This window comes from Athene noctua, chromosome 7 (assembly GCF_965140245.1).
Source record: "Athene noctua chromosome 7, bAthNoc1.hap1.1, whole genome shotgun sequence".
Classification (NCBI taxonomy): domain Eukaryota; kingdom Metazoa; phylum Chordata; class Aves; order Strigiformes; family Strigidae; genus Athene; species Athene noctua.
In genome coordinates this window covers 45,100,248-45,114,198 of record NC_134043.1, presented here as the reverse complement: position 1 = coordinate 45,114,198, position 13,951 = coordinate 45,100,248, and the positions used below count along the sequence as shown (strand labels likewise).

General features: G+C 37.6%; 1 protein-coding gene across 4 annotated transcripts in view; it reads right to left on the bottom strand.

The window, feature by feature from the left end:
- Window positions 1-241: 241 nt before the first annotated feature.
- Window positions 242-13,951, bottom strand: part of HYCC2 (hyccin PI4KA lipid kinase complex subunit 2) — a 59,353-nt gene continuing 45,643 nt past the window's right edge. Inside the window, exons 13-14 of one of the 4 annotated variants that reach the window (XM_074911297.1) lie at window positions 7,614-8,212; window positions 242-7,318 (exon numbers count right to left, since the gene is read on the bottom strand). In XM_074911297.1, coding sequence (XP_074767398.1) covers window positions 7,244-7,318; window positions 7,614-8,212 — 674 coding nt within the window. In that variant the 3' untranslated portion in view covers window positions 242-7,243. Of the gene's footprint in view, window positions 8,213-12,917; window positions 13,086-13,951 lie in introns of all 4 variants that reach the window. The other 3 variants (XM_074911296.1, XM_074911299.1, XM_074911298.1) reach the window with 3 other exon arrangements.

Here is a 13,951-nt window from a genome sequence, read left to right as displayed (position 1 = left end):
CCCGGCCCCCCTCTGCCGGCGCCCCTCCGGAGAAACAGGCGCCAACCGCCGAGATGAACGCGCGGAGGCAGTTACCTCACACGCAGCCCCCGGCGGCTGCTTCCCGCCTCCCGCCCCACACACTCCCGTGTCCGAGCTATGAAACCCTGCAGGCGTACGTCAACCTAAATCAAAGGTTTTTTTTAAAGAAAGCAACTCACAAAGTATCCATTCCTGTTCAGAAACAGCACAATATTTATTTAACATCTTTATATATTTATATATATATAATTTTTTTTCTGCATTGCAGATTGTGTCGAGTTTTATACATCTCTATTTACAATGATTTAAAATAATTATATTTCATCTCTGGCAGTTATTTACAAAGTCAATAGTAACTACATTTCACATTTCAACAACAGTCAACAGCATTAACCAGCTCAGTAAGACAGTTAAGATAATGGCTTACATGCACCAATAAAATGATCTTCAATACGTGTCATCTTCAGGTCTAAGAATGAAGATTTTCCCTGGTCCCAGGTTAAAGGACATCGTACAGCAGAGGTCGCAGTTATTAAAAACCCGTTTGGTTTAGTCCTTCACCAGTACCGAATCTGGAACGTCTGGGGTTCACACCAGCACGTAGGGCTATCCTGGTGAAGAGGGGCTCACACCACCAATCCGCGTCCTTTCACCCAGCCTGCCTGTCCACAAGAAGTGGGCTGCTTATGCTCCTTCTATGACATAGATATAAGATTACATAATGCTAAAGTAGTAAAAATCCTCAGAAACCCTAGTTCAGAGAAACAAACCTGGTATGACAGAAAAAAGTAAGAAAATAATCTTTTAACTTTTGCAGAATGTTTCTTTTTGCTAGTAAAATCGACAGTATATCCTGTATTCTTACCAGGATGAAAACAGATCAAAAGATTCATTGTAAAGTACAGGAATTACAAATTTAAAAAATGCAGCATGGGGTACCTCAATTTAGTAGTTGGGGTTTTTTTATATATAGCAAATAAAAGCTACCGTAGTAAATCTAAAATGTATTAAGAGTATCTGATTTAATTATTAAAAATCTTTATTAGCTTTTTCCTGGAATCTTTGATATGGAAAAAATGTCTCAATTTTATTTAATCATACGGTATTTTTCCATAAATAACCAGCTAGTAATATCCATCCCAAAAGTATTCACTATCTGCAAGAAAACAGTAAAATCTCATTTCAAAATAATCACTGAACACTGGCACACAAAACACAGACATACCCCAGTACTAGGAATCTATTAATACTTTGACAAGTTGGTTTATCCTGAGTGATTGTTAACTCACATCTACTGTATACTTGAAGCCACAAAGTTTTTACTACTTGCATTTTTCATAAACTAATAACATGAAAGTCTAGCACAACAATAACAACTGCCTGAACAGAAAGAACAGTGCCAATAGCCAGTATTTCTGTCACTCCCAAGTCCTCATTTTAGAACAAAAGGTAAAAGGTTGCTTCGTTCATACTATTTTTTCTGTTTTGTGATCAGTTCTGGGGAGGATGAGGACGCAAACACACAGGATCAACTACCGATTTGTAAGGAAGTACCCGTGACAAAGCACCGCAGTCAGATTACTAGGAGATACTCCTAAACAGAAATCTCCCCAGACCACTTTACCCTCTCAAACCAAAAACCTGTGTGAATTCTACACCACATTTTAACGAGTGACTAACCAACCATCTTTTCAAGAGCTAAAATTTAAATTGCTTTAAAGAGTTCTATCAGAATGCAAAGGTACTCATGCTGTGAACTGCTTACATCTCACCAACTGTAAAACACTGGAGGTCACAACCAAGTAGTAATTGGTTAATAGAAGTTGATCTCATCACTTTGCTCACCATGTACAAGCTAAAATGTAGGGCAAGGATTTACTGTACAGATGCAGTTTTACTATACATCTGTTCCCATCAACAGCTCCTCTCAGGAACAGCTAAGTAATCCTTTATGATAGGAGGGATAATTTATGGACCCATTTTAAATTCATTTGGTCCTCAGATACTACCTTTGGTAAAATCTGATGAACACAGTAAAAAAAAAATTTCAGGGGAGGCGGGTAGCCTAGAGGAAGAGAAATTTAAAAATGGAAACAAAAATGGTATTCCTAAATACAGATAAATAACATGGGACAGATTTTTAGTAGATCCATTTCTGGAAGCTCTAAGGTACCCTTAGACTTCTACAGCTTGCTTCTGAACTTTTAATGTCACAGGCCTTGACACTTGCCCAAGTTCATCCAAAATGGCTAGCTGTTATGTTTTGAAATCTTGCTCCAAGATTTATTTTAAATAAAATTTCATAATGACTATGTGGAAATCCTCTTATATATCAGTCTTGCAAAATCCACCTACTGATTGTTTTCAAGAACTACTGACAGACCAAGCCGCTCACAGATCTCGACTGTCTTCCACCACCGTGTAGAAGGCAGGTGAGTATTTTGGCTCTGCAGCTGGTCATAACATGCAAATTTTAACAGACTGATACATGTATTCACTAACACAACACCCATGTCATGATCTGCTACCTTGAATCACTTAGATAAAATCTTTCTACAGCAAAGTTTATCTGAGTGCCACTGGGAAAACAAACAAACAAGAGATATTAAGGCCCAAATGCTACAAACAAACGGCATTTAAAATACTGAAGAAAATATAAAATATTGAACAATTTAATCTAAACCAAGAATGCAATGCAAGTACAGAGGATCTGGCTTCTTTGCTTACCACGAAAGGAATGATATTTTGCAACTTCAGCCCTGCAATTATCCTAAACAAGGAATTTAAATAAAAGGACATGTTTACTCTTCTGATGCAAAGTATTCCTATGATGTAAATGGTTGTTGCAAATGAGACCCAGCTAATGGCTCTAACGCTATGTTAAACATGCCAAGGTAGCAGTACTGAGAATGAGAAAGGCAATAAGAGAACTGCAGAATTTAAGGATGAGATTGATTTACTAATATCAGAAACATCGTTTTGTTTTGTGCACAGTACATACATTTCATTCAAGCATGTTCCATTACATTTTCCACACCTCCTCCAGGATTATGAGTACAGTACCTAGTCTGTACTGCTTGATTTTTATGACTTTACTCAAAAAGTGATTCCTGGTTCTCATCTAGTCTTCAAATTAATTGGAATTTGTAAGCCAAGATAAAAAAAAATTTCTGGTTTGTGACCAAAGTTAAAATGCTGAACACTTAAAAGAGAGTGCCATTGGTTCATGATAAAATAGGACAAGTTTAAACTCTTAGGTTAAAATACAGCCATAGCATAGAATTATCTATTCCAAAATTAATTTTCCAAAATATAATTCTCTGAACACGTTATACATTAAATATTGAGGAAAATTTCCCTGGAGCTAAAATTTTCCAAGAACGCTAATAATATTCTTTAAAGAAGTAAAACAAGCCACATAGTATCTGGAGACAAAAAGGGGTTAGAATTGGGGTCACCTTACTACGGAGTAGCTTTACCACCATTAAGATGCAGGTTTTCCCCTTAATCTTGAAAAATATGTTCATATTTACATACAGTATACACACAGTTGAGGCAATTGATTGTCAACACGTGACAAACGTATGTACCTACCCACACACAAGTAAACCTCACATGGTGAGAAAAAACCCTGTCCCAGTAAACTCCAGTATTTGTAAGTAGTGCAAATAAATACTTTGTCAGAAAACAAATTTTTTTCTTACTATTTTGATGTTAAACCAGATAATTTTAATTATGTTAAAGCTAGCAGGAGTATGTGGAAATGTATTTAAGAGACACTTGTAAACTACAAATACTAGATCTAATGCTTACTGGCTGCAACATGATGTTCAGCATTACAGAATGAAGTATGCTGTTAAAAATCTTTTCCAAATTCACATCAATAAGGGTGTTCAAAGAAATCTGCATTTTAAATGGACAGTGACATACAAAGTCTCCAAATGAAAACTAAAAGGATAATACAGCAATTTAAACTGTCATCTTGCAACACTCATTTTATTATGTATTTTTACTACATCACTGCTGCCTGCAGGATGAAAAAATGGCTCATTCAACCAAAAAGCTGCTCACAATAAATCCCTGAAAAGGATAATCAAGCTGGAGCTAGCAATCCCAACATTTTGTACTTTCTTAAAATTATAAAGCCCAACAAAAATGAGTTGCAAAATGGCAGCATATTGTGATGTGGTAAAAACTGTATTAAGGAATAATTCATTTACCCCTAAAATGTATATATATACATCAAAATATAGTACCCACACTTCCTCACCTAAGAATCACATGTATGTGCATGCATGTGCACATACACAGGGAAAAATTGTAGTGTTCTGCTTTTGACCTTCTTTTACAATGCTGCAGTTGCACCGAAATACTGCAGAAATTTAAGTGCCTCGTGTCAAGTACCAAATGTTGTAAAACAAGACAAAGCAGAGTGAATTCAGGATAAAGAGATTTAAATCTAAGTATTTGTCACAGGTGTGAGAAAATTTAAGTATGTTTTGTACTTTGTTTACATTAGCATATACAGTCAGAAAGCCAGGAGATTATTCCTTTAACCCATATCCCAGACACTTCTAATTTTATTTCTGCCACAGTACTTTCAAGTGTACTAAAACTCAGTGTATAAAGTCTCGCTATGATCTTAACACACCTTGGCATATTTTGAGACACTTCTAGAAGCATTAATGATAAACATGATACACAGCACTGGCAAAGCCTGTTATCACAGCTCGTTTGTAGATACTAGCAATGACTCATTTTGTAAGACAGATGTTGAACACTACTTGACTGAAAAATGACAAAACAAGCTCCCACAACTGAAACATTGCACTAAAAGGGTAATTTTGAGAAGTTATAAAAGTACCACATCAGCACATAGCAAAAAAAAAAAAAAAAAATTTTTTTTTTTACAGGGATAAATTTGAACTCTTTAAAAAGCCTTATACAGGGTAGGTATATATACACAATAACAAAGCAAAATACAATGGATGAAACGATAACAAAAGGCACCTCATCAAAATGAGAACTATAATATTTTAAAAGGTAGTTGTCTAAAGTTTTAACCAATTTGAATTTATGCACATAGATTTGACTTCCCTATCTGAAATCACTGAGCTGTCTCACTTTCCTGAAATAGTTTAATAGTGTGGGATCTCACACATAAGAACATTTAGTAATAAAAAAATAAAAGGGGTGGGGGGTGGGGGAGGTGGTGCGACAGGACACAGATGATGTGTAAAATTTGGCCTGATGCCAGTTTAAGTGTCCTAAAACTTCTGGAGGAATGCTTATAATGGCAACTGTAGAAAGTAAAGAACCTTGCTAATGCAGAACTCTGCTTTTTAAAATCACTAAAATAAAGTAATTCTTAAAAAGTGAGCTGACACTCCTAACCTTTTCTTTCCCACAGATTTAAGCAAATTATGTGGTCCTTTTCAGTGATGGGTCTGCGATAGTATTTCATGATGGTCTCTACAAAATATAAACTTTGTACTTTCAGCCACAACTTACTAGTTGTCTCAACTTATAAAGTAACAGTTTAACCATATACAGCTTTTGACATTTTTACAGAAAATCTCTCATAGCTTCATCTCAGCTTTGCCTTATTTCCATCTGTGTGTGACTGGTGGTCCTTAAAGATTAACTTCAGTTTAGAAACTGTAAGGTTTTCTTTCTTTCTGATGATTCTATTTATTCTTTAACTGAATTTATGCATCAGTCCAGATGCCATTTAATTCATTTTATGAATGTAAGATGAAGACTAAACTGCCAAAGTGATTCATTAAACCACAAAAAAACCCTTCAAATATTTAAATGAATTTTAATGTAAATTTGAAAAAAAAAAGTTCTATTTGAAATAGAGATTCAAAAGAAAAAAAAAAAAACAAAAAACAAAAAACCAAACAAAACCCAGACCAACTACCAGTAATGCAATACCATGTCATTGTCCTGAATTTCTTAAGACTATCCTTCAAAGATAGCCTGGTATTTATAACCGCTTATGTTTATCCTTCACAGTGACAGCGAAACCGATGTGCCCACACAGATTGTAACTTTTTCCTGTGGGTTTACCATTTGTAAACTTCGAGAATATCATACATGACTTAAGCATAGAAGATGAGCTTTCCCCTTTTCTCTCTAGCAATCCTAAAGAGATAGAGAGAATGGAGAGAGAATGACAAACATTCTCCTGTGTAAGCAGAAATGTGCTTCTAAGCAATGCTCTCTAGCCTAAGTACCAGCCAGTGCCCATACATCAGTCATATACATTCAAGGCTTGGCTCAATGGCATGAGTTCTGAAGTTTCTGGAGTAGGGCCAATCCACTAAAAGAAGAGTTAAAAAAACTCAACACAATATATATACCAAGGCAATGAAGTGTGATCCTTCTGGGAAAAAAAGGACTGTCAGTACCCCTTTGCGCAAATGGTGTTTCTAGAAAAGCATTTCACATTGAAGATTCAGTGTTTCTAGCAAACTACTGTCTCTGTCCCTGAGACAGCCCCTTAAGAGTATGGTCTGTCTGGACTGCAGGATTCTTCAAATGACTCCATGATTGAATTCAGGGACACTGAAAAAGCAGCTGAGAGGGGTGGGGATGTCCAACAGCCTATGATACCATAGAAAGCAGCCTGAGAAATACTCTTTACCCGAATACACCTTTCAATTCAGTGATCAGCAGCTCACAAGAACAACAAGAAAAACGGAGCAGAACTAGACATTAGTTCCCGGGAAACTAGTGTTTCCCTCCCACTTACAAACCAAATTGCTTTAACAGCATGGTGTTGTCTAAATTTTATTCTATATGCAGAATGACCCTGTGTCCTGGAGGGGAAGACATGTAACATTACATATGGCTACAACGCCATTAGAAGTGCATTGTAACCTACATTATCTACTTAGAATCCTCTCTCTGAGGGAAAACAATTTGTTAATATGCATGTCGCAGTTGCTGAACATCAAAAGCTTCTGGGATGAGAGACTGGGGGCAGGCAAGAAAAAACTACCCTCATTTTAATGAAAAAAGTGCTGTAGGCAGCCAGGAGCAGCAATGACAATCCCCTCCCCAGAATTGATTGCACAGACTCAGAGAGGTCCAAAGTCACACTAGAATCTCTGAGGCACTCCTGGTTCTGAGAAAGAAGAGTCATGATCCAGTAGTCTTTGCAGTACTGTAGACCGAGATAACAAACCCGTTTCTGTTTCTTAACAAAGCCAAAGCATCATCTCATAGGGATCACATTCACCATTTCCGCCGGTGTCTCCAGTCTCACAGTGTTGAAATGGGACTGATCAGCCTACGATGGATTGCACATCACCCAAGGAGAAAGGAAGGCATGGAAAAAGGCATACAGTACATTATATACTGCTTCACAACCATGTTTACAAGGAGAAGGGGAGGGGAGGATGAATGTAAGGGAAGAATTATTGCTGTTTCAGTAATACAGTATGATAGCTAAACCAAATCAAACAAGATCACAACAGTCAGTATTTTCACACTGCAGGGTGATGGTTCATGTTTTGCCTAAGGATGAACTTGCCTGGGGATTAAGGGGAAAGAGGGAGTGCTAAGGAAGGGAGTCAGGGTTACACCTGGGATATCAGCTGCATATTGAAACTTGGAGATCGAGACTGCTTGGTTAGGGGAGCTCCTGGGGGAAGGAGATCTTTACCTTCCCCAGCTTGACCTAGTCGGTCCTCCTGTAGGCTGATAGTTGAAAACCGATTTGTGTTGCCAGCTGCTAGATTGGTAACACCCTCTGTACCAGCTCCAACACTGGAGCCTGCTTGACTGCCATTCACATAGTCAAATGATTTACTGGAGGAAGCACTGGCGGTCCTGATCAGGCTCAAACTGTTGGCTTTTGGCACCACCTGCCCAGCAGGCAGGCTGAGGTGTTTCTTAGTAGGTGTCATCTCAATTATATCTGCACCAAGGTCAGTAGATTGGTGCATGTACTGCTTCCGAGCTACCGAATCTCGAGGGCTCTCATTGGATTTTGCTGTAGAAGAGGTTTCTTTATCCTTAGCAGAACGCCCACTTGCTGTTTTCCTAAAGCTGCCCTTCTGGGATACAGATGATAGAGGTTTGGTCCCAACTGGCTGGCTGCTGAGTGAAGCTCCTGATGAAAATCCTTCATCAGCATCATTAAGGTTCATAGATTCTTCTCTTCCATTTACACCTTCAGCATCTATTAAGAAAAAAGAAACAACCAAAAAACCCCAAACCAATCAGAACACACAATAAGCATTCAAAGTTATGTGAAGACAAAGATGCACACAGAATGCCAAAACAAACCTCATTTGCTAGTCCACCTGGCTTCCACTTGCTTAAAAATTTCTGAATCTCAGCCAGTAATCTTCCTGTTACATTGAGCAGAATAACAGAATCTAACAATTCCATTATTCGGCTAAATATATCGAACAGTAAGTACTCCCTGAGTTTGATATGCCTTTTCTCTACACCACTTTCATCAATCAGAATATCTCCCAAACCTTGTCTATAAACAAGGATAATTTGGACCCATTTGGTTAATTTGCTTTAGTTCTGTCTGCAAATACTGGTACCCATTCTCCTCCTACATGTGGTTTAAAAAAAAAAAAAAAAAAGCCTTTCAGACTATTTTTATCCTTTTTTGAGGCAAGATCTAAGCACATTCAGGATCTCTTCCAGTCAGTGTAAGTTCTGGCAAGTGCTTGGTAAGCTTCAGAATGAGACTGCTTCCTAGGCAAGCAATCATAATGCTCCAACAGAGGTAGAAGGCTTCTGTTGTGTGTAGCTGGCACTTCAAATAATGTGACTATACTTTCTGTTGGAGATTAACCTAATTCCTAGTTCTGTCTCCTCCAGAACTCAATCATCCTTGCATTTCCAGCAATCCTAGCTAGGTACTTCCACCACATTTGCTTTTATCTCAGCACCTAGATTTTTTCAGCAAAAAAACCCCAACCACTGTATTAAGAGAAATTTAACCTGTGTAACACTTGATGTTGAAGAAGAGGCACTGAGCTTTTGACTGGAATCTCAAAGAGGAAAAAAAAGGCAGATAAACTTATTTCTTAAATCTTTGTTTTAAGGCCTGTAATATGATTAGGGCTGCACACAAAGATTTGGTTTGTTTGTTGGGGTTGGTTTTTTTTCAATCTTATTCCAGTCCTTTTTCTAAGCTCTAAGTACTCAAAAGAAAAGTTATTATTTCAGTAGAAAACTGAACAGCATTCAAATTTCAAAACTGAAAATGAAGCTTGAGTTTTGGTTCTATATATCTCACTTCAATGAGTAAAAGCCATAAAGTTTAACTGTATTAGCAAAAAAGGAGATATTCAGGCTACAAAAGTTTTGCTTTTCTTTATAAAAGCCATGGAGCCCGAACATTTGTGAGAAATTTTGCAAAGCCTATGGCAACAGTGTTGTTGCCACCTCTGTATAGAAGGAATATAGTCAGATCCAACTTCACATTTCTAGATTGTAAAGCAAGAGGAAAGCTTTACAAGGAGGTTTTATTATTCCATTTTAAATTTATTTCTTTGTTTCAGGAAACTTTACCTTGGAATTACCATTACTGTGTATGAGCTTACAAAAGGTGTTTAGCCATCTCCAAATCAGACCATTCTCAGGCCTCTCTCAGAACAATGCAGTGTGAGATTAGTCTGTAGTTTTATCTAGTTCTATCTGACTCATTAGCCTCCCAGAAGCAGAAGGGTAATACACTTCATGTTACTGCAGTCTTCCTTCCTCAGTAAAGCCTTTAGCCTTAGAAAAAGAAGCTTCTTAGGTTTCAAGGGCTATTATTAAAATTAAGGGTGCATTACTTGCTTTAACTCCCTGTAACCATATTTAAAACACATATACTTTCCCCCTCGTCCTGCCCACCCCGTTTGGTCAAACAAGGCCTTCATCTTCTCATTAAGACGTAAGTGTATTTTCTTATGTTACACAGTGACATATTTTATTCACAACCCACCACATCTCCATTCCCTCCCACTCCCCAACCTTCCCACGTATAATCAAAGATTCTAATAAAAATACAATGTAACTGGAACATACTGAAAGCAAGAGCACTTTTTCAGTAAACAAACATTTATGTTTCTTATATAATCATGCAAAGCTGGATTAAAGCATGTTAGGTTATAAGCAGCAATAGCAGCAGCTGAAGTCCCCTCTCAAGCCCTTCTTACTCAAATGAAAAGAAGGTATCTCCAGACAATACTGCCAAGCTTTTTATTATTGCAAGGACATTAGTTGTCTTCAAAGTTTATGTTAAAACATTGCTGAGTAACAGGATTTAAACCAGACATTCCTATTCAGGGAAAGTGAAGCTGAAGAGTCACATGAAAAAGTGGCATTTTAGCTACAGAATTTAAAGACAAGACTGAGAGGGGTTGTTGGAAGCTTTTGGTTGCTGCAGCTATACAGAGGCCCAAGCAGCTCAGCAGTGCTTAAAAATGAAGAAGATAGAGAAGACAACATGCAAGAGAATTTCTGTCTAGTCAGATTCATATACCTATCAAAATTCTCAGTGGGATTGAAGTCATTCAGTAAACACATATTCTTTTTTCCCAATACATATTATTTTTCCTCTAAAAACCTCTCTCAGAAACAATCAAAAATGTTTGAGTCATTACATGCTCTGTTTGGGGGGAAAACCAGGATAAAGTCATAAAGCTTTCTTTTTTTTCCCCCCCAATAGACCAATAAGACAATTAAAAAAGAAAACAAAAACTAAAAACCTACTCCTCCCAAGCACTCTTCTTCTGTAAGGCCAGAAGAGAAAAAGACAGTGCAACCTGACAGAAATCATACTGATCGCACTACAGTATGTACTCAGGACTCTCACCGTTCCTTATCAGAGTAAGTCTGTCCCCAGAGAATTCATTATTATGTCTGTACATAATTAAACCAGTAGATGTAGATACAGCATTCTCCACTGACCCAAAATAGTGCACATAACCGCAGCTGCTATCACCTGGAAGCAGAGCACCTTGTAAGGCATTACTGAGTCATTCTTGAAATTTTCTGCCTTTTTCTACATATTGGGTCAAAACACTGATCTGAAGAAGGGATTTTATACAGCTTTTTAAGGTTACTTTTATTCTCGTTATCCTTCCCATATCTGAAGGTTGAAAAGTCACTTGAAACTATTAGTCTCATTATATTGTTTGATATCAAAATGGTATTTATGAGAGGGAATCTGCTAGCTGAAACTTTCTGTGAAATTAGCATCAGTAAAATAACAGACCAATATATATATATATATATATATACACACACACACAATTCTATACTGATAACCAAGCCCAACTCCATTTCTTGGCCTTCTCCCAGGTGCTATCAACTGGCACAATTCAGTTCATCCAAACATGTAATTATACCTTGCTAATATTACAGAAGGGTATTCAACTCACTTAAGTAAAGCATGTGGAATGATGCCTTAACCAAGATCATGTCAAATTATAAAGATGTCTTAAAGGAAATTAAAACTAGAAGGTCACATCTTTATCAACTTCTTTCCCACTTCCTGTCTCCCCAGAAGGTTCTCTGCTGCTGAGGACTTCTCCATATCCTTCAGGTCATGCACATGCAAAGTTTAGTAAAATGGAGTAAGAACAAGTGAATTTAGGAGAAGACAGGACTCATTTACTGAGCATGCTCAAATTCACTATGCACCAAGGAGTAGATTATAAACCTATACTGAACATTTTTATGCAACTATCTTCTACAGAAGCATGACATCTTAATTACCGTTTGCTTGCAACTCTAAGGGTAAGGATTCTGTGATAACACTACATTAAATCTTCCCAAATTCTCCAGAATGTTATTCTGGAAACAATAAATCTGAAACCTATGTAGCTCATATCCAAATATGCAAATAAATTTTGTTTATGGTCATCTGTTATGTTTATAGAGGCTGGAAATACCAAGGTAATGTTCAGGTAGAAGACTTAAGCTAGGAGAACACTGGAAAATATGTTTAGCTAAATTTACAAGAAATTAATTCTCATCTCTTGAGGAGAAATCATGATTCAAATTCAGTACTCAAAACCACATCTTTTATAGAGTAAAGATAAGAAAAGTAATAGGTGAACTTAAGCAAAAGAAATTTCTACCAGCTACTCCATCTGCTGTTCTTGGCTGCAGAGCAGACATATGAAGTTCTACAGCATTTGTGGGGACAGCATGATTGAGAAAGCAAGCAACAATTGTTTCTAAAGTTTTTAGAAACATGACAACCTGATTTCTTCTTGACATGTGCTTTTTTGGCAATTGTCTTTAGAAGAGCCAGCTCATTCATGTAAATGAGTTGTATGGATACGAATTCTCTGTTAAAAGGATGACTGGCAAATAAAAGCATCAGCAGTTGCTTATCTGTCCTAGGCTTGACTTTTAACAGGAAACTTCATTCTTGGAAATTTAAAAACTGCAGACTAACAAGACACTATTGTAACTAAGTTGTAGCCAAATCCATTTATACTCTATACTGTCTGCTTCTCAGGATTCTTCATGTTCATCTGGTGCATTTTTTCCTTCTGTAATATTCAGATTAAACATGCTCAGTAATAGAAAGTTTCCAAGCAATCCCAAAGCTCTTGGCTATTACCCTGTCTTTTTTTGGTTTGTGTTTTTTTGGTTGGTTGGTTGGTTGGTTTTTTTGCCATGCCAAGCAGTCTTTCACCACACATATGCAAGCCCCAGGCCAGCCCACGTGATAACAAAAGGTAGTACCTGACCTGATGTTAGGTATATAGGGGATGTGTGTATTGCAAAGAGAAGCTAATACACCCTGGGATAGCGGAAACACACACTAGAATGGAAAGAAGTTCTGCTTGGGGATAGGGAGCCAGGATCCTCCTCCAGCAACTGCCTCACTGACTTCTGCCTCCTCATCTCTGTCCTACCCTCTGTTGTGGCTGCTGCCAAGGTGGGCTCCGGGAAGCCATGCTCAGGGGTCCTGCGCATCAGCACCTCCCCCTCTTGCTCACGTTTGATCCCTAGGTCTGTGGAGCCGTGTTGGATCGGTGAGCCAGGTATGCTTGAGTCAGCCTCGTTTGAGAAGTCAAAGCCATCTGGGATTCAACATATAACATTTTAGTGCTTTTCTATTCCTTTCTTGGCATTCCAACCCAGGCAGGGAAAATAGAAGATTTATTTGGACATGGAACAAACACAAAACACTACCCATGCTTTGTTAAAACTTGTGAGAACATCCACAGAAAGGGACAGGTAGGCTATACTGTAGACCAGAGACTAGCAAATGAATATAATGGCAACTACAGTGAAGACAAACATGACCCAGAGTCCTGAAAAAAGAAGACAGCTACTTGTTGTCCTGGACATCCTGATTCAGCTGAAGACCAGAGGTCATCCAATCCTTTTGCACATGATACAGGGAAGAAGAGAAAGAAAAAAAAAAAAGCGTACCACAGGAAAACATCATCCTTGTTTTCAGACCCTCAGTTTAATTTTAGGTTATTCTGCTTTTTACCTTTAGCCATTTATACAACTTTTTTAAATTAATGTTTTATACATGCAGCAACAAAGCTTTGTAAGTACAACAAAGTGATTTCAAAGCAAGCTTTTTGCTACACCTACACTGAATATGTCATCATATCTAGGTAAATATTACTACATTTAAAAAAAAAAAAAATTATACAGTCAAGCACACTTCCATATAACATGAGGAAAAATAAGGACTAATTCTAAGCTATCCTATTTTATGACATGGCCCCTCTCTGAATTAAGCCATATGATGGTAGGAGTGTGGTGTTCAGCTTTTCCCACTGCCTTCTGTAGCTTTAGGTAGCTGGAACCCTATCAAGGTCCGGATAATACCATTCATTCCCCGAGATATTTGTGATGGGAGGCAGCTGAGTTTTAGTGTGGATGAAAGAAAGAACTCAAATTCTAAGCCAAACTCTAACCCTGCAATTTT